The following is a 21,257-nucleotide window of genomic DNA, read 5'->3' on the forward strand; positions in this document are numbered from 1 at the left end:
TTGGTGTCAGGGCAGTCACCGAGCCGACAGCAAGCGCTGCCGGGTAACCACGGGGCACGAGTGAAGACGCAGGGTAATCGGTGATACCGTATAGGTTCCGACCCCCCGCAGCGCATGTTTATAGCAAATGACAACCAATGAAAACACTATTTACTGCTACGCATCAATGGGAAGGGGGAGGGGCAGACGGAAGCGTTAACTCGTATCGGAAGACAACTTTCATCATCCTCAGCCAGGCAGATTCTATCCCAAGAACTGCTGAAAAGGTGGAGCGAGGAGTGGCGGCTGCTTTAAGGCTGACTGCCGGATCTCAATCAGCCAATTACAGCGTGTTACGGAAAGGGTTACAATGTCTGCCCCGTGGCGGGTTAATAATAGAGGGATTCAAGCAAACACTTTTCATGAAATAATAATAAAAAACACATTTTAAATAATAATGATAATAATAATAATGATGATAATAATGATAATAATGATAATAATAATAATAATAATAATGATAATAATGATAATAATGATAATAATAATGATAATAATGATGCGACTCCGTCAGTAACGCGGATGATTCTGTTCTTTCAGTGATTAAAGCCTTTCTCCCCTCCCCCGAGCGTATTCATTCATTCATTCATTCGCTGTGTTTATTCCATCACAGAGTCTGATTCCCGTCGCTGTGATGTCATAGACCGGAGCTCTTATCTCGCCCCCGGTTATTATTCCCGGTATCCCCCGTGCCTGGCGTGGCAGACCCGTGTTGGGTTTCTCAGACGGGCCCCGAATAACCGAATAGAGGGAATCACGAAATAAAACCGGCCGGGCGAGGATTGGGGAAGCCGTTCTTCATGTTTTCTTCACTTTTGCGTCTTTTACAAGCTTTTCGGATAATCCGACCCGTACTACCGGTATTTACCCAGGGGCCCTTAACGCTCAGTGTCGTTTACCCAGGGGCCCTTAACGCTCAGTGTCGTTTACCCAGGGGCCCTTAACGCTCAGTGTCGTTTACCCAGGGGCCCTTATTACTCACCGATACCGCGATTTAAACACTTGCTGAAATGTAAATGTATCTCATCGTCATAGCAACAGATTTAATACCATTAATACTCATCAAACATGGGCGAAAGACGTCGGATTTCCCACCAATCACTGGCATTGCGTGGATTGTGATATTTTGTGTCTTTTTATACATTATTTTCCTATTTTTCTTTATACTTTCCCCTTTTTGGTGCATCCGGAGCTGAACCTGGGTCGTTGGTCCGGTTTCTGCACAAAAAAAATTTCTTTTGGGTGGAAAAAAGCATTATAGATTCATTTTCAGTTTTAGTGCTGGCTTCCCCGCAGCGCCCTCCCCGCGCGTGGAGAGCGTACCTGAGAGTGCCCCGGAGTCTCAGCGTGAAGCTCCACTCCTTCGGATCACCTGCTCTGCCTCTGGGTGTCTCATAGACACGCCCACAGGATGTGTGTCTATTACTGTATGGTGTTAGAGTGTGCGTGTATAGGGTGTGTATATTAGTGTATCGTAAGAGTGTGCATGTGTGTGTTAGTAGATGGTGGTGGTGTGTGTGTATCAGTGTATGGTATGAGTGTGCGTGTGTGTTAGTAGATGGTGTTGGTGTGTGTGTGTATATTAGTGTATGGTATGAGTGTGCGTGTGTGTTAGTAGATGGTGGTGGTGTACGTGTGTGTGTATCAGTGTATGGTATGAGTGTACGTGTGTGTTAGTAGATGGTGGTGTGTGTGTATATCAGTGTATGGTATGAGTGTGCGTGTTTGTTAGTAGATGGTGTTGGTGTGTGTGTGTATCAGTGTATGGTATGAGTGTACGTGTGTGTTAGTAGATGGTGGTGTGTGTGTATATCAGTGTATGGTATGAGTGTGCGTGTGTGTTAGTTGATGGTGTTGGTGTGTGTGTATATCAGTGTATGGTATGAGTGTGCGTGTGTGTTAGTAGATGGTGTTGGTGTGTGTATCAGTGTATGGTATGAGTGTGCGTGTGTGTTAGTAGATGGTGTTGCTGTGTGTGTATATTAGTGTATGGTATGAGTGTGCGTGTGTGTTAGTAGATGGTGTTGCTGTGTGTGTATATTAGTGTATGGTATGAGTGTGCGTGTGTGTTAGTAGATGGTGGTGTGTGTGTATATTAGTGTATGGTATGAGTGTGCGTGTGTCTTAGTAGATGGTGTTGCTGTGTGTGTATATTAGTGTATGGTATGAGTGTGCGTGTGTGTTAGTAGATGGTGTTGGTGTGTGTGTATATTAGTGTATGGTATGAGTGTGCGTGTGTGTTAGTAGATGGTGTTGCTGTGTGTGTATATTAGTGTATGGTATGAGTGTGCGTGTGTGTTAGTAAATGGTGTTGGTGTGTGTGTGTCAGTGTATGGTATGAGTGTGCGTTTGTGTTAGTAGATGGTGTTGGTGTGTGTGTATATTAGTGTATGGTATGAGTGTGCGTGTGTGTTAGTAGATGGTGTTGGTGTGTGTGTATCAGTGTATGGTATGAGTGTGCGTGTGTGTTAGTAGATGGTGTTGCTGTGTGTGTATATTAGTGTATGGTATGAGTGTGCGTGTGTGTTAGTAGATGGTGTTGGTGTGTGTGTATCAGTGTATGGTATGAGTGTGCGTGTGTGTTAGTAGATGGTGGTGGTGTGTGTGTATCAGTGTATGGTATGAGTGTGTGTGTGTGTGTTAGTAGATGGTGTTGGTGTGTGTGTATATTAGTGTATGGTATGAGTGTGCGTGTGTGTTAGTAGATGGTGGTGGTGTACGTGTGTGTGTATCAGTGTATGGTATGAGTGTACGTGTGTGTTAGTAGATGGTGGTGTGTGTGTATATCAGTGTATGGTATGAGTGTGCATGTTTGTTAGTAGATGGTGTTGGTGTGTGTGTATATCAGTGTATGGTATGAGTGTGCGTGTGTGTTAGTAGATGGTGTTGGTGTGTGTGTATCAGTGTATGGTATGAGTGTGCGTGTGTGTTAGTAGATGGTGTTGGTGTGTGTGTATATTAGTGTATGGTATGAGTGTGCGTGTGTGTTAGTAGATGGTGTTGCTGTGTGTGTATATTAGTGTATGGTATGAGTGTGCGTGTGTGTTAGTAGATGGTGTTGGTGTGTGTGTATATCAGTGTATGGTATGAGTGTGCGTTTGTGTTAGTAGATGGTGTTGGTGTGTGTGTATATTAGTGTATGGTATGAGTGTGCGTGTGTGTTAGTAGATGGTGTTGGTGTGTGTGTGTCAGTGTATGGTATGAGTGTGCGTTTGTGTTAGTAGATGGTGTTGGTGTGTGTGTATATTAGTGTATGGTATGAGTGTGCGTGTGTGTTAGTAGATGGTGTTGGTGTGTGTGTATATTAGTGTATGGTATGAGTGTGCGTGTGTGTTAGTAAATGGTGTTGGTGTGTGTGTATCAGTGTATGGTATGAGTGTGTGTGTGTGTTAGTAGATGGTGTTGGTGTGTGTGTATCAGTGTATGGTATGAGTGTGCGTGTGTGTTAGTAGATGGTGGTGGTGTGTGTGTATCAGTGTATGGTATGAGTGTGTGTGTGTGTTAGTAGATGGTGGTGGTGTGTGTGTATCAGTGTATGGTATGAGTGTGTGTGTGTGTTAGTAGATGGTGTTGGTGTGTGTGTATCAGTGTATGGTATGAGTGTGCGTGTGTGTTAGTAGATGGTGGTGGTGTGTGTGTATCAGTGTATGGTATGAGTGTGTGTGTGTGTTAGTAGATGGTGTTGGTGTGTGTGTGTATCAGTGTATGGTATGAGTGTGCGTGTGTGTTAGTAGATGGTGGTGGTGTGTGTGTATCAGTGTATGGTATGAGTGTGCGTGTGTGTTAGTAGATGGTGTTGCTGTGTGTGTATATTAGTGTATGGTATGAGTGTGCGTGTGTGTTAGTAGATGGTGTTGCTGTGTGTGTATATTAGTGTATGGTATGAGTGTGCGTGTGTGTTAGTAGATGGTGTTGGTGTGTGTGTATATCAGTGTATGGTATGAGTGTGCGTTTGTGTTAGTAGATGGTGTTGGTGTGTGTGTATATTAGTGTATGGTATGAGTGTGCGTGTGTGTTAGTAGATGGTGTTGGTGTGTGTGTATATTAGTGTATGGTATGAGTGTGCGTGTGTGTTAGTAAATGGTGTTGGTGTGTGTGTATCAGTGTATGGTATGAGTGTGTGTGTGTGTTAGTAGATGGTGGTGGTGTGTGTGTATCAGTGTATGGTATGAGTGTGTGTGTGTGTTAGTAGATGGTGTTGGTGTGTGTGTATCAGTGTATGGTATGAGTGTGCGTGTGTGTTAGTAGATGGTGGTGGTGTGTGTGTATCAGTGTATGGTATGAGTGTGTGTGTGTGTTAGTAGATGGTGTTGGTGTGTGTGTGTATCAGTGTATGGTATGAGTGTGCGTGTGTGTTAGTAGATGGTGGTGGTGTGTGTGTATCAGTGTATGGTATGAGTGTGCGTGTGTGTTAGTAGATGGTGTTGCTGTGTGTGTATATTAGTGTATGGTATGAGTGTACGTGTGTGTTAGTAGATGGTGTTGGTGTGTGTGTACATTAGTGTATGGTATGAGTGTGCGTGTGTGTTAGTAGATGGTGTTGGTGTGTGTGTGTATTAGTGTATGGTATGAGTGTGTGTGTGTGTTAGTAGATGGTGTTGGTGTGTGTGTATATTAGTGTATGGTATGAGTGTGCGTGTGTGTTAGTAGATGGTGTTGGTGTGTGTGTATCAGTGTATGGTATGAGTGTGCGTGTGTGTTAGTAGATGGTGTTGGTGTCATGGAATTCATTCACAACTAAGCGCCGCGTGGGTTAAATCCCAGAGTGAGAGTGTCCGTGGGGAGGAATTACTGCATTGTTTCCCCCAGAAGCCGTGGGAAGGGGCTGTTTCCTGATCATGTGGCCGGAGCCGAGGATTCTGTGTTCTGGGAAAGTGAAAGTTTTCTTGAGTTCGCTGGGAGGGTGAAGACTGGTCGGCGGATCAGAGGTAAAAGAGACGGACAAACGGACACCCGGGGGGGCAAACAAGCAGACGGGCAAACGGACGCTTGAGGTAAACAATCAGACAGCAAATAGACGCTCGGGGGGCAAACAAGCAGGTGGGCAAACACACTTTGGAGGGGGGGCATGCAGACAGGGAAACGGGCAGTCGGGAGGGGGGGCTTATCAGAGAGAGTGACAGTTTCCCTTCCCCCAGCCTGTTGGGGCAGGCGGATGATAATATATATAAATATATATATACCGTATATCGGTGACGCTCCTGCCGGTCCGCTCTGCTAGATAAAAGGATGATGGATGGAGAGCCCCCCCACCGGTCCGAGTCACGGAACCACACAAAGCACTGGGACGGAAGAACAAAACCAGTAAACAGGTTGGGGGAGGGGAAGTATTTCACTAAACCGGGTTTATTTCTTCCATAAAGCGGGTCCTTAAAGGACAAAGTCATCTATCTTTTAATAACCAGGGAAGTTCTACGTTTCTCAGAGGGTAGTAGATAAATGGAACAGTCTCCCAGCAGAAGTGGTAGAGGGTAATACAGTGAGGGGATTTAAACATGCATGCGATAGACATAACCCCCCCCCCAGGACCCGACCAAGGACTGATGTGGGTCCCTCTAGATTGTAAGCTCCTGTGCGCAGGGCCCTCCTCACCTGTTGTCTCTGTAAGTCAATCTGTTATGTTCCATGCTACTTGTTATGTCCACCCATTGTACAGCGCTACGGAATATGATGGCGCTATATAAAACAATAAATAATGATAATAATAAACCCCTTACATCCAAAAAAAGGGGTGACTGGACGGGCCGGAGGGGTCTTATCCGCCGTCGATTTATCTGCAGGGGAGATCCGGGCCCCACGGGCGCTTAATACACTTAGAAGGGGCCGCGTTCCCGCCCTTCCCAGTGGGGTCGCTGTTGGCTGAATTAATGGGCGAATTCTCCTCAGAAAGAGTTTTCATTTATTAAGATCATGCGCAGAATCGAGACGAGGCACGCAACACACATACATCACGCGTTGTCTGATTACATGTTTGGATTACATGGTTTATATAACCTCTTATCTACTTCTAATAGCAGGCATCATTCTGATTGGTTACTTTTCAAGCAGGTTACGCCTCTAAAGCTGCATAATTAAGAATGGCCTAGACTCGACCCTTTGCACGTGTGTGTGTGTGTGCGCGCGCGTGTGTGTGCGCGTGTGTGTGCGCGTGTGTATATATATATATATATATATATATATATATATATATATATATAGAATAACACAGAGTAGGCGTGTTGGCGGGAACTCGTGAATATATCACAGACTCGGCATTCCCTGCTTTCTGATGTCTTTGTCAGCGATAATATTTAGGAAAACGCAAGCATTTTTCTAACAGTCGCCCGTGGGGTCAGAGCCGGGCTCTGCAATTAATGGGCTCTTTCTTCCTTTTTTGGGGTCCGCTGTGCAGACTCGTGGAGATGAGGGGCTTGTGGGGGGCCGTTGCTGCCGTTGCTGCCGTCCTGGCGATGGCCGTCGAGGCTCAGATCCCCGAGAAGGAGTTGACGTCCATGCAGAGAAGGGCCGTCCACTCGGTGATGCGCGAGTTCCACGCTCGCGATTACATCAATAACGGCTTCCACGCCACGTCCTTCCAAAGAGCCAATCAAATGGTGAGGAGAGCAGCCTCGGGATTGGGGGGGGGTCTCTGTATTGGGTGAACCCGGGGGGGGACCTAAAAAACAGCCCCCCCTCGTGTCATCGCTCCGCCTGCGGGGGGGGGCAGGATCTCGAGGTCACCGTCCCCCCATCTTTATTGCAGGAATTCCCGGCGGGGATCTTCGTCCGCGTGGAGTTCACCATGAAGCAGACCGACTGCCGGAAGCACCAATGGATGGAGCCCAAGTGCAAGACCCCCAAAAACCCGGTGAGAACGCGCTGGGGGGTGACCCCCGGGGCGCTGGAGTCGCGCATGTCTTAAGGGGGATTCTGGGGGGTTTGTCGCCCGTTACCTGATGTTCTCCGCCTTTCCTTTTATCACCCAGAGGGTCTATAACTGCTTCACCTGCTTTAAGTTCGAGTTCAACTCCCACCAGGTGATCTCCGAGCTGAAGGACTGCATTCCGCAGCGCAGCGTCACTCCCGTGAGTACCGGCTTGGGAGAGAGAAGAGAGAGGGGATGGAAGAGAAAGACAGGGGAAAGAAGAGAGAGAGGAGAGAAAGGGGATGAGGAAGAGATGGGGGAGAGAAGAGAGGGGAGGGTAATAGAGAGGAGGCAGGAGAGAGACATTTAAATCCATAAGGGGATAAAGGACGGGAGAAAAAATTACAACAAGAGAATCTAACACTAACACAGGCTGAGATGGGATGGAAGGGGGGTAGATAAGTGGAGCAGCCTCCCAGCAGAAGTGGTAGAGGGTAATACAGTGAGGGGATTAAACATGCATGGGATAGACATACGGCTCCTGAATCTAAGACGAGACCAACGACTGATTAAGGTTTGAGTCGTTACAGCAGGAGAAACGGGCGATTATCTTTGCTCTACTCGGCCGCTGTCTAGCGGGCGCTCTAAGCCGTCTCTCTCTGTCTCTCTCCCCAGGAACGTACGAGGAAGAGGGAGACGTCGTGTAAGGAGGTGCAGGACAGGAATGAAACTGGAGAGCTGAGACTGCCCGGAGCCTTCAGCTTCCTGAAATCCCAGTGATGCGCTGCGGGTGACGGAGGAGGTACGGGGGGTATGGGGGGTACAGGAGGTATGGGGGTCCGGGAGATGCAGAGAGGTACGGGAGGTGCAGGGGGTACGGGGTGTACGGGAGGTACGGGGTGTACGGGCGGTGCGGGAGGTACGGGGAGTGCGGGGGGTACAGGAGGTGCAGGGGGTACGGGGTGTACAGGAGGTATGGGGGGTACGGGAGATGCAGAGAGGTACAGGAGGTGCAGGGGGTACGGGGTGTACGGGAGGTGCGGGAGGTACGGGGTGTACGGGAGGTGCGGGGGGTACGGGGGGTACGGGAGGTACGGGGAGTGCGGGGGGTACAGGAGGTGCAGGGGGTACGGGGAGGTACAGGGGGTGCGGGGGGTACAGGCTCCTCCTCACTGAGGGTGACGGATATTCTCAGACGTTTCTCGGGGTCTCCCGCTCGTTACCCGCTTGCACCGTTTCCGTACGGATTACAGGATAACAGATCGGGAAGCCCCCCCCGGGGGTCGTTACACCGACGCGTTTCACACTCAGAGAGAGGCAGGGGCTGCTGCCGTAAAACAACAACAGTATTACCCTGGCTGAGGGTCATAGGGGTTATATTACCCCAATTTGGCTGAGAAATGCCCTTTATAATGGGGTCTTCTTAAAGGAACAGTCACAGCTTTATTCTGCCCGGGGGAGTGAAGCGCGCAGGACTGCCGGGTGTAAGGATGGGGCAATAGGGCAGAACGGCCACGCTTGGGGGTTTTATCTATTTAATTCTCCTCTTTCCTTCCTTTGCAGTCGCGCATGGAGATCATCGAGCGCCAAAGACACTGACAGAAGCTGACACTATACCGCCTGCTATACATTATCCCGTACGTAGTGTGTGCGGGGCACAGAGAACCAGGTGCAGGTGACACCGCAGCCCTATAGAAATATACACATGATGGCATGCAGAGGGTTAATAAGCTGTTACCTATATTTCTATCTGTATCTATACCGCCCCGCGCAGCCAACTCCTGCAAATACACAATACATAGGGGCGTCAGGGTATGAAGCGGCCCCTAAGAACCCACATTACCCCCTCGAGACCCACAACTGACACGAGTGCCACGCATAATACCCCTCTACGGGGCAGAATTTCTATGATGAATAAATACACCCGGGGTAAGGACCCACAACAGAAACGCCACAGCTGCTGCGGAGTACAACTCCTATTACGTTCAGCCAGCCACTCAGTTCATCAGAGGGATGTGGTGGGGGTGGTAATAATCGAGGATACCCGCTCCAACCCCAAAAAGTATCAATCAGGAAGAACCCGCTGCCCGTAGCCCCCCGTAGCCCCCCGCGCTTCACCCCGCGCTTCACCCCGCGCCAGTCCGTTAACTTAATCTGCGCCGTTATCGGCAGTCATGGACGCCATGTGATAAAAATACAAACATCTACTAACAATGACGAGTTGGTGGTAGTGTCAGTCAGTCAGTGGATGTGTAGTGAGTGTGAGTGTGCATATGTATAGTGCCGGAGTCAGTGTGTGAGTGTATACTGTAGTGTCAGTGTGTGAGTGTATGTGTATATCTGTAGTGTCAGAGTCGGTGTGTGTGTGTGCATATGTATAGTGCCGGAGTCAGTGTGAGTCATGTTTAATCCCCTCACTGTATTGTCAGAGTGTGAGTGAGTGTATACTGTAGTGTCAGAGTGTGAGTGAGTGTATACTGTAGTGTATGTGTTCATATGTACAGTGTTAGCCAGTGTGTGTGTTTGTTGTTGGATGGTGTCTGCATGTGTATAAGAATGTTACATAGTTACATAGTTACATAGGCTGAAAAAAGACAGGCGTCCATCAAGTTCAGCCCCTCCCACATCTGTTAATCTGTTGCTGTTGATCCAAAAGAAGGCAAAAAAAACCCCGGCCTCGCTCCCTCCAACTTTGCACCAACCAGGGAAAAAAACTCCTTCTTGACCCCAAAATGGCAGTCAGATTTCTCCTTGGATCAATAAGCTGTTTCCCCATAATTACAGATTATATCCCCGAATATTATGTTTTTCCAGGTATCCATCCAGTTGCAGTTTAAACGTCTGTACAGACTCTGATAAAACTACCTCTGCAGGCAGAGAATTCCACATCCTTACTGCCCTTACTGTAAAAAACCCTTTCCTCTGCCTTAGACTAAATCTCCTTTCTTCCAGTCTAAACGCATGACCACGTGTCCTATGCATAGTCCTGTTTATGAACAGATTTCCACACAATGGTTTGTATCGGCCCCGAATATATTTATATAACGCTATCATATCCCCTCTGAGGCGACGTTTTTCTAAACTAAACAGATTTAAATGAGTTAACCTTTCTTCATAACTATAGCGCTCCATTCCTTTTATTAATTTTGTAGCCGCCTCTGCACCTTTCTAGTGCTATGATATCCTTCTTTAGAAAAGGTGCCCAAAATTGCACAGCATATTCAAGGTTCGGCCTTACCATTGATTTATACAGAGGCAAAATTATATCTTTATTCCGCGACTTGATGCCCCTTTTTATACACGACAACACCTTACTGGCCTTAGCAACTGCAGACTGACATCGCACATTGTTGCCGAGTTTGTTGTCTGTAACAATTCCCAAATCCTTCTCATTTGTCATTACCCCTAATTCACTACCGTTTAGGGTGTAGGTTGCTTGTGCGTTCCTTACCCCGAAGTGCATAACTTTACATTTATCTACACTGAATTTCATCCACCATTTGTGTGCCCGGCCCCCCAGTCTATCTAGATCCCTCTGCAGCACAGTAATATCCGCTCGCCCTGTATAACTTTACCTAGTTTAGTGTCATCTGCAAACACAGAAACATGACTTTCAACGCCTACTGCCAGGTCATTTATAAATATGTTGAATAAAATTGGTCCCAGAACCCTGAGGGACACCGCTTACCACTTTCCACCAGCTTGAAAATTTACCATTTATAACAACTCTCTGTTCTCTACCTCTAAGCCGATGTTCTACCCAAGAACAAGAATTTGCATCCAGACCAATTTCCTTCAGTCTGAATTCTAACCTATTGTGTGGAACCGAGTCAAACGCCTCGGCAAAATCCAAGTAGATTACATCCACTGCAACACCCTGAATGTGGTGTTGTGTATGGCATTAACATGAGTGTGTATGTCAGCAAATAGTGTTAGAGTGTGTGTATTAGTGTATGGTGTTAGCATGTGTGTACGTGAGCGTATGATGTCAGCGTGTGTTTTACTGTAGCGTGTCAGTGATCAGAATATGTTAGCGTGTGTACACAACTATATGTTGTTAGAGTGTGTAAGTATATGTTAGTGTATGGTGTTAGCATGAGTGTGAGTGTTACTGTATGGTGTATGGTAGGGTTACAGCACTCACAATATGGGCATAACTCACGAACGAATCAGCAGGCCCGGCACACCAGCACCTGCCAACAGCCTCGATTACAGGAGCTCTTGATGGTCGGCTCTGCCTTTTTACATTACCTGGAGAGACTGAGGGGTCTCGATATGTCCAGCTTGGGGGAGAGAGGAGATGAGAGAGACGGGGAGAGAATAAAAAGAGGAGATCGGAGAGAGACATGCAGAGAAGAGAGACGGGAAGATTAGAGAGAGGAGATGAGAGAGAGACATGCAAGAGAGACGGGTGAGAGAGAGAGACGGGAAGATTAGAGAGAGGAGATGAGAGAGAGACATGCAAGAGAGACGGGTGAGAGAGAGACAGGAAGAGAACAGAGAGAGGAAATGGGAAAGCCTGGGAGAGAAGAGAGGAGATGGGACTGAAGAGAGAGAAGGTAGAGGAGAGAGCGGGAATGAGAGACAGGGAGAGGAGACGGGAGAGAAACGTTAAAATACAGATTTAAGAAAGTCCAATTACTCGCTTGTATCACATGACGCGAGATTTTTATTTTCTTATAAAGGGTAATATTTTTTCACAGAGGGTTCCGTAGAGGAGGATAGAAAGACACAGAGAGTTGCCACATAGAATACTCGTGCAGAGCTGGGAGTGCTGGGAGTTCTCCAACACACGAGTCCTCAGAAGACATAGGAGTTGGGTTGGTGCCTTACGTCGAGGGTCCTCTCGGCCTGCGCGATCGCGTCGTCCGCTCTCCTGCCCAGTTCTTTGCACTCTTGCAGAACGTCGTTAAATTGTTTGTAGGTCTCTTCCATGATGGCGCTCTGGGTGGGTTTCAGCTCCCAATACCCCTCCTCCACCCACGGCTTCACCGCCCCCGGCGCGTCCAGCGCCCCGCCGCCGATAAACCTCTTCAGCGAGTTATCGATGTCCTTGCAGAGGTGGTAGAGGTCGCTCCCGGAGCCGGCCACCCTCTCGCCGTCGATGACCCGGACGCTGGGGACGGCGTCGAGCACCGAGTGCCTGTAGGTGGCGTTATTACACAGGGGGTTACTCAAAGCGTACAGGGGGTCCCGCAGCCGAAGGCTCTCCAGCTTGCGCAGACCCCTCAAGCACGAGAGGTTCTCGACGCTACACAGGAGGTTCCCGGCCACGTTGAGGGTCTGCAGGCTGTCGCAGAGGGCCAGGGGCTCCACGGACGAGATCCGGTTGGAGGACAAATTGAGGGCGACCATCAGCTTCAGGGAGGACAAGGGGCCCAGGTGGGAGATGTGGTTGCCGGAAAGGTCTAGACGCTCCAGGTTCAGGCATTCGCCGAGGCAGCCGAGATCGTGGAGCCCGACGTCCCGGAGCTTCAGGAACAGAATGGACTCCAAGTCAAACTCGCCCGTCCTCGACTTCAGCATCTCGTGAGTGACCGCGCCGCTCTCCGGTGCCTGCTCCTTACCGCTCCTGCTCTCCATGACACACGAGAGGAGCCCCAATAAATATAAAGCCGGATAACCCCAACAGCAGCGAGACGGCGAGGAGCGGTCTCTTTGGGAGATCGATGCGGTGGCCGGGCGGCTGTCTGTCGGCGGTCAGAAACGTCACGGTTTGTGGCCGACCTGAAAGGAGAAAGAGACCCCGTCCGTCAACGCAGTGATACCTCCACCCGCGAAGGGTTAACATTCCTCACCCACTTCATCGGTCAATTAACTAACGGACTCTCTAACGAGACAGCTGGGGAAATGGCATTTAACACTTTGAGTGCCAGACAGGTGACAAACCAAAGCGATTAACCGTTAGCTTCCCTCGGTGCGATCCGTCACACGGTCATTCACAGCGGGTCTCAGAGAGACTGTCACACAGGCAGAAAGACAGAATGTGACGCGCACACGGGGGAAAAAACAGTGAATGAGACAGACGGGGGGGGCAGACAGCTACAAGCACCAAGAGATGGAGGAAACTGCCAAAAACAGAGACAGACAGCCGAAAATAGACAGGGAGAAAGAGACAGCCAGCTGAAAACAGATGTGACAGAGGAGACACAGACAGACAGACAGCTCGGGGTTTCGGGTTCTGCCGCGATTTATCAGACGGATTCTTCAGGTTTCCCTCCAATCACTAAAAATACCCCCGCCGGCCGAAGAACCCCCGTACGGCGCTTATATTGGGGCCCCCATTCCCGGGCCGGGTCAGTATCTGGGCCCCGGTGACCCCAGTAAAAGATTTTCTGCCACCGACGTCTGCTTCTGGTACCTAAGGTGCTGCACTTACCATGGAAACCATCAGCTCCTGCCTCTCGTCGGGTTAACATCCCAGAAAAGTAGAGCATTCTGGGTAACGAGAGAGGTGGAGCCAACTCCCAGTATACGCAGAACAGCTCTGTGAGGAACCCTGTCTGATCTTCACTGTTATTATTATTATTATATTTCTGTGTACCCGGTTTGAATGCGGCTGCAGCTCCAGCCTTCAAAGAGACGATCCTATAATCTGGCTGGAGCTCTTAATCAGCCAGCACAGCCCTGTCTGCCCCGCCGGCCCCCGCACTACAGGGGGGATTACACAGGTGGGGGAAACCCATTGTATCCCTTAATCCCCTCACCTGATACATCCCCTGTATACCCATGGGGTTTGTGAGGGGATGGGGCTGATGGGATTTGTGAGGGGATGTGAGTGATGGGATTTGTGATGGGATATGAGTGATGGGATTTGTGAGGGGATGTGGCTGATGGGATTTGTGAGGGGATGTGAGTGATGGGATTTGTGATGGGATATGAGTGATGGGATTTGTGAGGGGATGTGGCTGATGGGATTTGTGAGGGGATGGGAGTGATGGGATTTGTGAGGGGATGTGGCTGATGGGATTTGTGAGGGGATGTGAGTGATGGGATTTGTGAGAGGATGTGGCTGATGGGATTTGTGAGGGGATGTGGCTGATGGGATTGGGGGTTGGGTTCGGTGCACAGTGAATGGAGATTGTATATAAGTTCTGTGTGTTTGTAATAAAGGGAGTTCTGTTTTTAACCTCAAAGCATGAAGTTCTGTCTCATGATTGAGGGAAGTGCTGGTCTGGGACTGCTTTCTTCGGACAGCCACAGCGCGTCCGCTTACTGGGAGAGGGAAGGAGCTGACGGGCGGATGTGTCCAGTCTGGGGCACAGGACGATCCGTCACAAGCTCCCAGTATACAGAATAACCCCCCAGCGCTGTATACAGTAATATAACCCCCAGCGCTGTATACAGTAATATAACCCCCCGCACTGTATACAGTAATATTACACCCCCCAGCGCTGTATACAGTAATATAACCCCCCAGCGCTGTATACAGTAATATAACCCCCAGCGCTGTATACAGAATAACCCCCCAGCGCTGTATACAGTAATATAACCCCCAGCGCTGTATACAGTAATATAACCCCCCGCACTGTATACAGTAATATAACCCCCAGCACTGTATACAGTAATATAACCCCCAGCACTGTATACAGTAATATAACCCCCCAGCGCTGTATACAGTAATATAACCCCCCAGCGCTGTATACAGTAATATAACCCCCCAGCACTGTATACCGTAATACCCCCCCCGCACTGTATACAGTAATATAACCCCCCAGCGCTGTATACAGTAATATAACCCCCAGCCCTGTATACAGTAATATAACCCCCAGCGCTGTATACAGTAATATAACCCCCAGTGCTGTATACAGTAATATAACCCCCCCAGCGCTGTATACAGTAATATAACCCCCCAGCGCTGTATACAGTAATATAACCCCCAACGCTGTATACAGTAATATAACCCCCAGCGCTGTATACAGTAATATAACCCCCCAGCGCTGTATACAGTAATATAACCCCCCAGCGCTGTATACAGTAATATAACCCCCCAGAACTGTATACAGTAATATAACCCCCCAGCCCTGTATACAGTAATATAACCCCCCAGCGCTGTATACAGTAATATAACCCCCCAGAACTGTATACAGTAATATAACCCCCAGCGCTGTATACAGTAATATAACCCCCAGCGCTGTATACAGTAATATAACCCCCCAGCGCTGTATACAGTAATATAACCCCCCAGCGCTGTATACAGTAATATAACCCCCAGCCCTGTATACAGTAATATAACCCCCAGCGCTGTATACAGTAATATAACCCCCAGCGCTGTATACAGTAATATAACCCCCCCAGCGCTGTATACAGTAATATAACCCCCCAGCGCTGTATACAGTAATATAACCCCCAACGCTGTATACAGTAATATAACCCCCAGCGCTGTATACAGTAATATAACCCCCAGCGCTGTATACAGTAATATAACCCCCCAGCGCTGTATACAGTAATATAACCCCCCAGCGCTGTATACAGTAATATAACCCCCCCGCACTGTATACAGTAATATAACCCCCCAGCGCTGTATACAGTAATATAACCCCCAGCGCTGTATACAGTAATATAACCCCCAGCCCTGTATACAGTAATATAACCCCCAGCGCTGTATACAGTAATATAACCCCCAGCGCTGTATACAGTAATATAACCCCCCCAGCGCTGTATACAGTAATATAACCCCCCAGCGCTGTATACAGTAATATAACCCCCAACGCTGTATACAGTAATATAACCCCCAGCGCTGTATACAGTAATATAACCCCCCAGCGCTGTATACAGTAATATAACCCCCAGTGCTGTATACAGTAATATAATCCCCCAGCGCTGTATACAGTAATATAACCCCCCAGCCCTGTATACAGTAATATAACCCCCCAGCGCTGTATACAGTAATATAACCCCCCAGAACTGTATACAGTAATATAACCCCCAGCGCTGTATACAGTAATATAACCCCCAGCGCTGTATACAGTAATATAACCCCCCAGCGCTGTATACAGTAATATAACCCCCCAGCGCTGTATACAGTAATATAACCCCCCAGCGCTGTATACAGTAATATAACCCCCCAGCGCTGTATACAGTAATATAACCCCCCAGCGCTGTATACAGTAATATAACCCCCCAGCACTGTATACAGTAATATATACCCCCCAGCGCTGTATACAGTAATATAACCCCCCAGCGCTGTATACAGTGATATAACCCCCAGCGCTGTATCCAGTAATATAACCCCCAGCGCTGTATACAGTAATATAACCCCCAGCGCTGTATACAGTAATATAACCCCAGCGCTGTATACAGTAATATAACCCCCAGCGCTGTATACAGTAATATAACCCCCAGCGCTGTATACAGTAATATAACCCCAGCGCTGTATACAGTAATATAACCCCAGCGCTGTATACAGTAATATAACCCCGGCTGTGTTACCCACCTCGGTCCTGGGGCCCCGGAGACCCTCCGCATGAGCCACAGATACGACTTTACAAACTGCTCATTCATAAAGTCACCTGGGGGCGTGGCTAAGAATGTAATCAAAGCCTGTAACCATGGTGACATGACACTGTCTGTCCTTAAAGAGACACACACAACACAAAGGCAAAAGAAGCACCCCTGCCGCGTATCATCGATCTTTAGGGGCAGTCACGTCGTATGGTGTCTCGTGTTCTTCCAATGGGGCTGTCCGAACCGGGCTACCTCTCTGGTGGATAAGGTAATGGAAGCGTGAGTGTGAGAAGATGAGGTCCTGGCATTTTTAGTGTCTCTTCCTAGTCCGTTGAATGGTTCAACCAGGTCACCTGATGTCACGTTATGTAACTCCCCGAGTATAAGGCAGCACTCATTGTGTGAGGCGGATCGGAGACGGGCTGAGGGTACATGTGGAGTAAGGGAGGTGTTAGTGTGAGTGTCTGAGTATGTGTTAGTGTCTGGGTAAGTGTGTGTCAGTGTGAGGGTCAGTGTCTGTGTCAGTGTTTGTGTGAGGGCCAGTGTCTGTGTGAGTGTTAGTGTGAGGGCCAGTGTCTGTGTGAGTGTTTGTGTGAGGGTCAGTGTCTGTGTGAGTGTTTGTGTGAGGGTCAGTGTCTGTGTGAGTGTTAGTGTGAGGGTCAGTGTCTGTGTGAGTGTTAGTGTGAGGGTCAGTGTCTGTGTGAGTGTTTGTGTGAGGGTCAGTGTCTGTGTGAGTGTTTGTGTGAGGGTCAGTGTCTGTGTGAGTGTTTGTGTGAGGGTCAGTGTCTGTGTGAGTGTTAGTGTGAGGGTCAGTGTCTGTGTGAGTGTTTGTGTGAGGGTCAGTGTCTGTGTTAGTGTGAGGGTTAGAGTCTGCGTGAGTGTTTGTGTTAGTATGATTGTCAGTGTCTGTGTGAGTGTTTGTGTGAGGGTCAGTGTCTGTGTGAGTGTTTGTGTTAGTATGAGTGTCAGTGTCTGTGTGAGTGTTTGTGTGAGGGTCAGTGTCTGTGTGAGTGTTATTATGAGTGTCTGAGTGTTAGTGTGAGTGTCAGTGTCTGTGTGAGTGTTAGTGTGAGGGTCAGTGTCTGTGTGAGTGTTTGTGTTAGTATGAGTGTCAGTGTCTGTGTGAATGTTTGTGTGAGGGTCAGTGTCTGTGTGAATGTTTGTGTGAGGGTCAGTGTCTGTGTGAGTGTTAGTGTGAGTGTCTGTGTGAGTGTTAGGGTCAGTGTCTGTGTGAGTGTTTGTGTTAGTATGAGTGTCTGTGTGTTAGAGTGAGTGCGTAGCTGTGTCTCTGCACCCAATTTCCTCTCTTTCTGTCTTCTCATCTCCTCACTCATCCCACCCCCTCTCCTTTTCTCGTCTCTTCTCTTATCTCCTTTTCTCTGCTGTCTCTCTTCCATCTTCTCTTCTCTCCTTCTTTTCTCTTGACCCTCCTTTCTCTTCTCTCCTTCGCTGATTTCTAATGTCTGTCTCTCTTTTATTTATTTTTTTCTCCAGTCCCAGGTAGCAGGCCGTTGGGCCGACAAAGGGCCAATAAAGGATCTCATGACAGATCAGGGAGATCCGGCTCCTTGCCCACACCCCATAGGTGCTGGTGCTGGTGATGCCCCCCCCCCCGGCCCAAACATGTCAGCCGAAAACATTACAACAGAATATCATGTGATTTTTACACCGGAATGTTTCCACAACCAGAATGTTTCCACAACCCCCCCAGGCCAAAGGGAATCAGGGCTACAATCTACTAGTGAGTGCGCGTGCAAGCCCCTCCCACTAACCACTCGCACTGTGTAAAAAGTGCGAGTAAGAACCCTCAATGGTACCGAAGAGTTTGCCCACAATGTGACCGTCTCTGCTTAAATGTCTCAGAGATAAGAACCGAAACACCAAAAACCACACGGAAAAAAATTCACATTTTCATTCACTTTTATGTATCAAAATGTGTCAAAGAATACAAAAGTGGAATTAAAAACACTCAGAAGCCCATGGATTATAATTTTATGCATCCTTACACCCTATATATATATATAGTGTCAAGTAAACTAATGTATCCTTACACCCTATATATATATATAGTGTCAAGTAAACTAATGTATCCTTACACCCTATATATATATATAGTGTCAAGTAAACTAATGTATCCTTACACCCTATATATATAGTGTCAAGTAAACTAATGTATCCTTACCCGCTATACTAAAAACTATAATAAAAAATACCCAAAAAGCGTTGTATCTCGTGGTATGACGCGTAGCTTCGTGGCACATGGTGGTGGACATTTTCAGGTTTAACTATTGTTGCCCCTCTTTACGGCGGATCTTCTGCTTCCATCAACTCAACTTCAAGAGCGCTGAAAGAAAGATTCAGAGAATGTAAAAATGACCGTTTTAGAGACCTGATCGCAATACGATGGAAAACCTTTGGATGGAGCTGAAATCTCTGAAGTTATTGAATATTAAAAGGGGGGGGCGATAATGCATAATGCTGACCGTAACTACAGTGGTGTGAAAAAGTAAGTACGCCCTCTTGGAGTGGTTTTACATATCAGGACATAATAACAATCATCTGTTCCTTAGCAGGTCTAAAAAAATAGGTAAATACAACCTCAGATAAACAACACATGACCTATAATTTATTTAACAAAAATAAAGCCAAAATGGAGAAGCGATTGTTAATGTTATTATCATTCTTAGATGATTGTTATTCTGTCCTAATATTTAAAACCCTAGAATTCCAAGAGAGTATACTTTTATTTCACACCACTGTATGTGTGACAGTATACACGCATGTGCTGAAGACATACTTGCATTCATATACAGAGGTGGACTCTGCGCCCAAGTAATCAGGGATGAGTATAACCCGGGTCTTGCTATCGGTTTTTGTTTCTTGTCGTTGTTCTTGTCGTTGACCCCACATGACTCCAGATGATGCTGTGTGACCCCACATGACCCAGATGATGCTGTGTGATCCCACATGACCCCAGATTCTATGTGACCCCACATGATGCTGTGTGACCCCACATGACCCCTTATGATGCTGTGTGACCCCACGTGACCTCAGATAATGCTGTGTGACCCCACATGACCCCAGATGATGCTGTGTGACCCCACATGGCCCCGGATGATGCTGTGTGACCCCACATGATCCCAGATGATGCTGTGTGACCCCACGTGACCCCAGATGATGCTGTGTGACCCCACGTGACCCCGGATGATGCTGTGTGACCCCACGTGACCCCGGATGATGCTGTGTGACCCCACGTGACCCCGGATGATGCTGTGTGACCCCACGTGACCCCGGATGATGCTGTGTGACCCCACGTGACCCCGGATGATGCTGTGTGACCCCACGTGACCCCGGATGATGCTGTGTGACACTCTTTTCCAGTGCTTGGCTTTGACGCTGTTACCTGTTTTTCAGGCCGTGCCATGGCTGAGTATAACCCGGGTCTCGGTCTCGGCTTTTGTTTCTTGTCGTTGTTGTTTTGCCTCCTGGATCTCTTCACCTCCTAACAAACAGGACAGTAATAAGATCCGGCGTGCCGGTGAAACGTGATGCTCACATTCACTCACTCAGTATTTTCCATAAATAGATAGTCCAAATATTCTAGAGATGGGGGCAGGGATAACCTGTCTGGGCCCAGGTAGCGGGGGTGGGGGGCTGCACCCCCCGGGATCCCCAGCGCTGGAGATGGAGACTCCGGTGATACGGAGCGGGGGGCTTGTGAGGCTGACTGTCTTTGGGTCTTTATTTTGGAGACGAGAAGATAAAAGCCTCGATTCAAACAGAGCGGAAAGTGTGTGTGAAAAGCCCTTCCCCCAATGAGGGTATTAGGGGGATAGATTATCAGCTCCTCTGCACACGTAAATATTTGGGAAAAGGCTGACCCCAGACGACCTTATGCCACTCTGGTAAGAATTAGAGCGCATGCTCACTGACCCAGCACTCCTTCGCTTTGTTACCTGTTTTCCGAGCCGTCCATTGGCTGAGAATATTCCGGCTCTCGCTTTCGCTCTCCGCTTTTGTTTCTCGTCGCTCCTGCTTTGCCTCCTCGATGTCTCCACAACCGACTTCGCCTCCTGACAATCAAGACATTGATAAGAACCCGTATATCGCTTATGGATCTGTGTATAGATCTGTTTATTGATCCGTTGTCTTTGGGCGTCCACAGGGCCGGCCCAAGGCAAAATGCCGCCTGGGGCCAATTTTAAAATGCCGCCCCCCCCTTATCTACCCTTTCTCTCCCCCCCGTCCCTGCCCCCCCCTTATCTACCCTTACCCCCCTTATCTACCCTTACCCCCCCCCTTGTACTTACCTTTGAAAGTGCCGCCTGGAGTGGTTGCCCCGCTCGGCTCCATTGTCGGGCCGGCCCTGAGAGTCCAGAATCGCATCCCACCTCCCCCAAAGATTCAGAAATGCAGAACCCCCCCCGGCCCCCGTCTAGTCGCCCGTTTCTCCTGCTGTAAAGACTCAAACCTTAATCAGTCATTGGTCTCGTCTTCAGGAGCCGATAGCCTTCTGCAGATGGGGTCTCCAGCACAGTATACACTACTCCAGGTGAGATCTCTCTACCTGCTACTAATGCCTCTCTTTACTTCTTATGAAATGAGTTCACCTTTTATCCCCCTCCCCAGGTAACCCACCTGTGTCAAATCCACAGCCTGGATGGGAAACGAGAAGATATGGGAACGTCCTCCAGGTCTGAACGGGGCCACCTTGACCCTCTCTTTATTACTTTTCCTCCTCGATAATATCTGTTCCTCCGGAATGTTCTAAAAAACATACAAGATTTGTGGAAATAACAAAGTCTGACAGAGATCTCTTTACGGATCTGGTTATGGATCTGGTTATGGATCTGGTTATGGATCTGGTTATGGATCTGGTTATGGATCTGGTTATGAGTGTATTTGGTTTGCGGATCTATTTATGAGT

The 21,257-nt window shown here is 48.3% G+C and overlaps 2 protein-coding genes across 2 annotated transcripts; one reads left to right on the top strand and one right to left on the bottom strand.

Annotated features, from left to right (window-relative positions):
* Positions 1-4,872: 4,872 nt before the first annotated feature.
* On the top strand, positions 4,873-8,638 carry RARRES2 (retinoic acid receptor responder 2). The gene is made up of 6 exons (XM_053466078.1): positions 4,873-5,033; positions 6,431-6,632; positions 6,782-6,886; positions 7,005-7,103; positions 7,559-7,694; positions 8,447-8,638. Exons 2-5 carry the CDS (start codon positions 6,441-6,443, stop codon positions 7,661-7,663), a joined length of 501 nt encoding a protein of 166 aa, XP_053322053.1. The 5' UTR covers positions 4,873-5,033; positions 6,431-6,440; the 3' UTR covers positions 7,664-7,694; positions 8,447-8,638.
* A 2,911-nt stretch (positions 8,639-11,549) lies between these two features.
* On the bottom strand, positions 11,550-13,306 carry LRRC61 (leucine rich repeat containing 61). Its single transcript, XM_053466077.1, has 2 exons — positions 13,245-13,306; positions 11,550-12,610 (listed from the first exon to the last, which is right to left on the bottom strand). Exon 2 carries the CDS (start codon positions 12,464-12,466, stop codon positions 11,684-11,686), a length of 783 nt encoding a protein of 260 aa, XP_053322052.1. The 5' UTR covers positions 12,467-12,610; positions 13,245-13,306; the 3' UTR covers positions 11,550-11,683.
* Between the last annotated feature and the right edge of the window lie 7,951 nt (positions 13,307-21,257).

This window comes from Spea bombifrons, chromosome 5, assembly GCF_027358695.1.
Source record: "Spea bombifrons isolate aSpeBom1 chromosome 5, aSpeBom1.2.pri, whole genome shotgun sequence".
NCBI classification, from domain to species: domain Eukaryota; kingdom Metazoa; phylum Chordata; class Amphibia; order Anura; family Pelobatidae; genus Spea; species Spea bombifrons.

Excerpts from the sequence above, each read along its gene's own strand:
- RARRES2 (XM_053466078.1), top strand. The coding sequence starts at position 6,441 with ATGAGGGGCTTGTGGGGGGCCGTTGCTGCCGTTGCTGCCGTCCTGGCG. Across the intron at positions 6,887-7,004 it reads GCAAGACCCCCAAAAACCCG|AGGGTCTATAACTGCTTCAC; the intron begins GTGAGAACGCGC and ends TTTATCACCCAG. Across the intron at positions 7,104-7,558 it reads CGCAGCGCAGCGTCACTCCC|GAACGTACGAGGAAGAGGGA; the intron begins GTGAGTACCGGC and ends CTCTCTCCCCAG.
- LRRC61 (XM_053466077.1), bottom strand. The coding sequence starts at position 12,466 with ATGGAGAGCAGGAGCGGTAAGGAGCAGGCACCGGAGAGCGGCGCGGTC.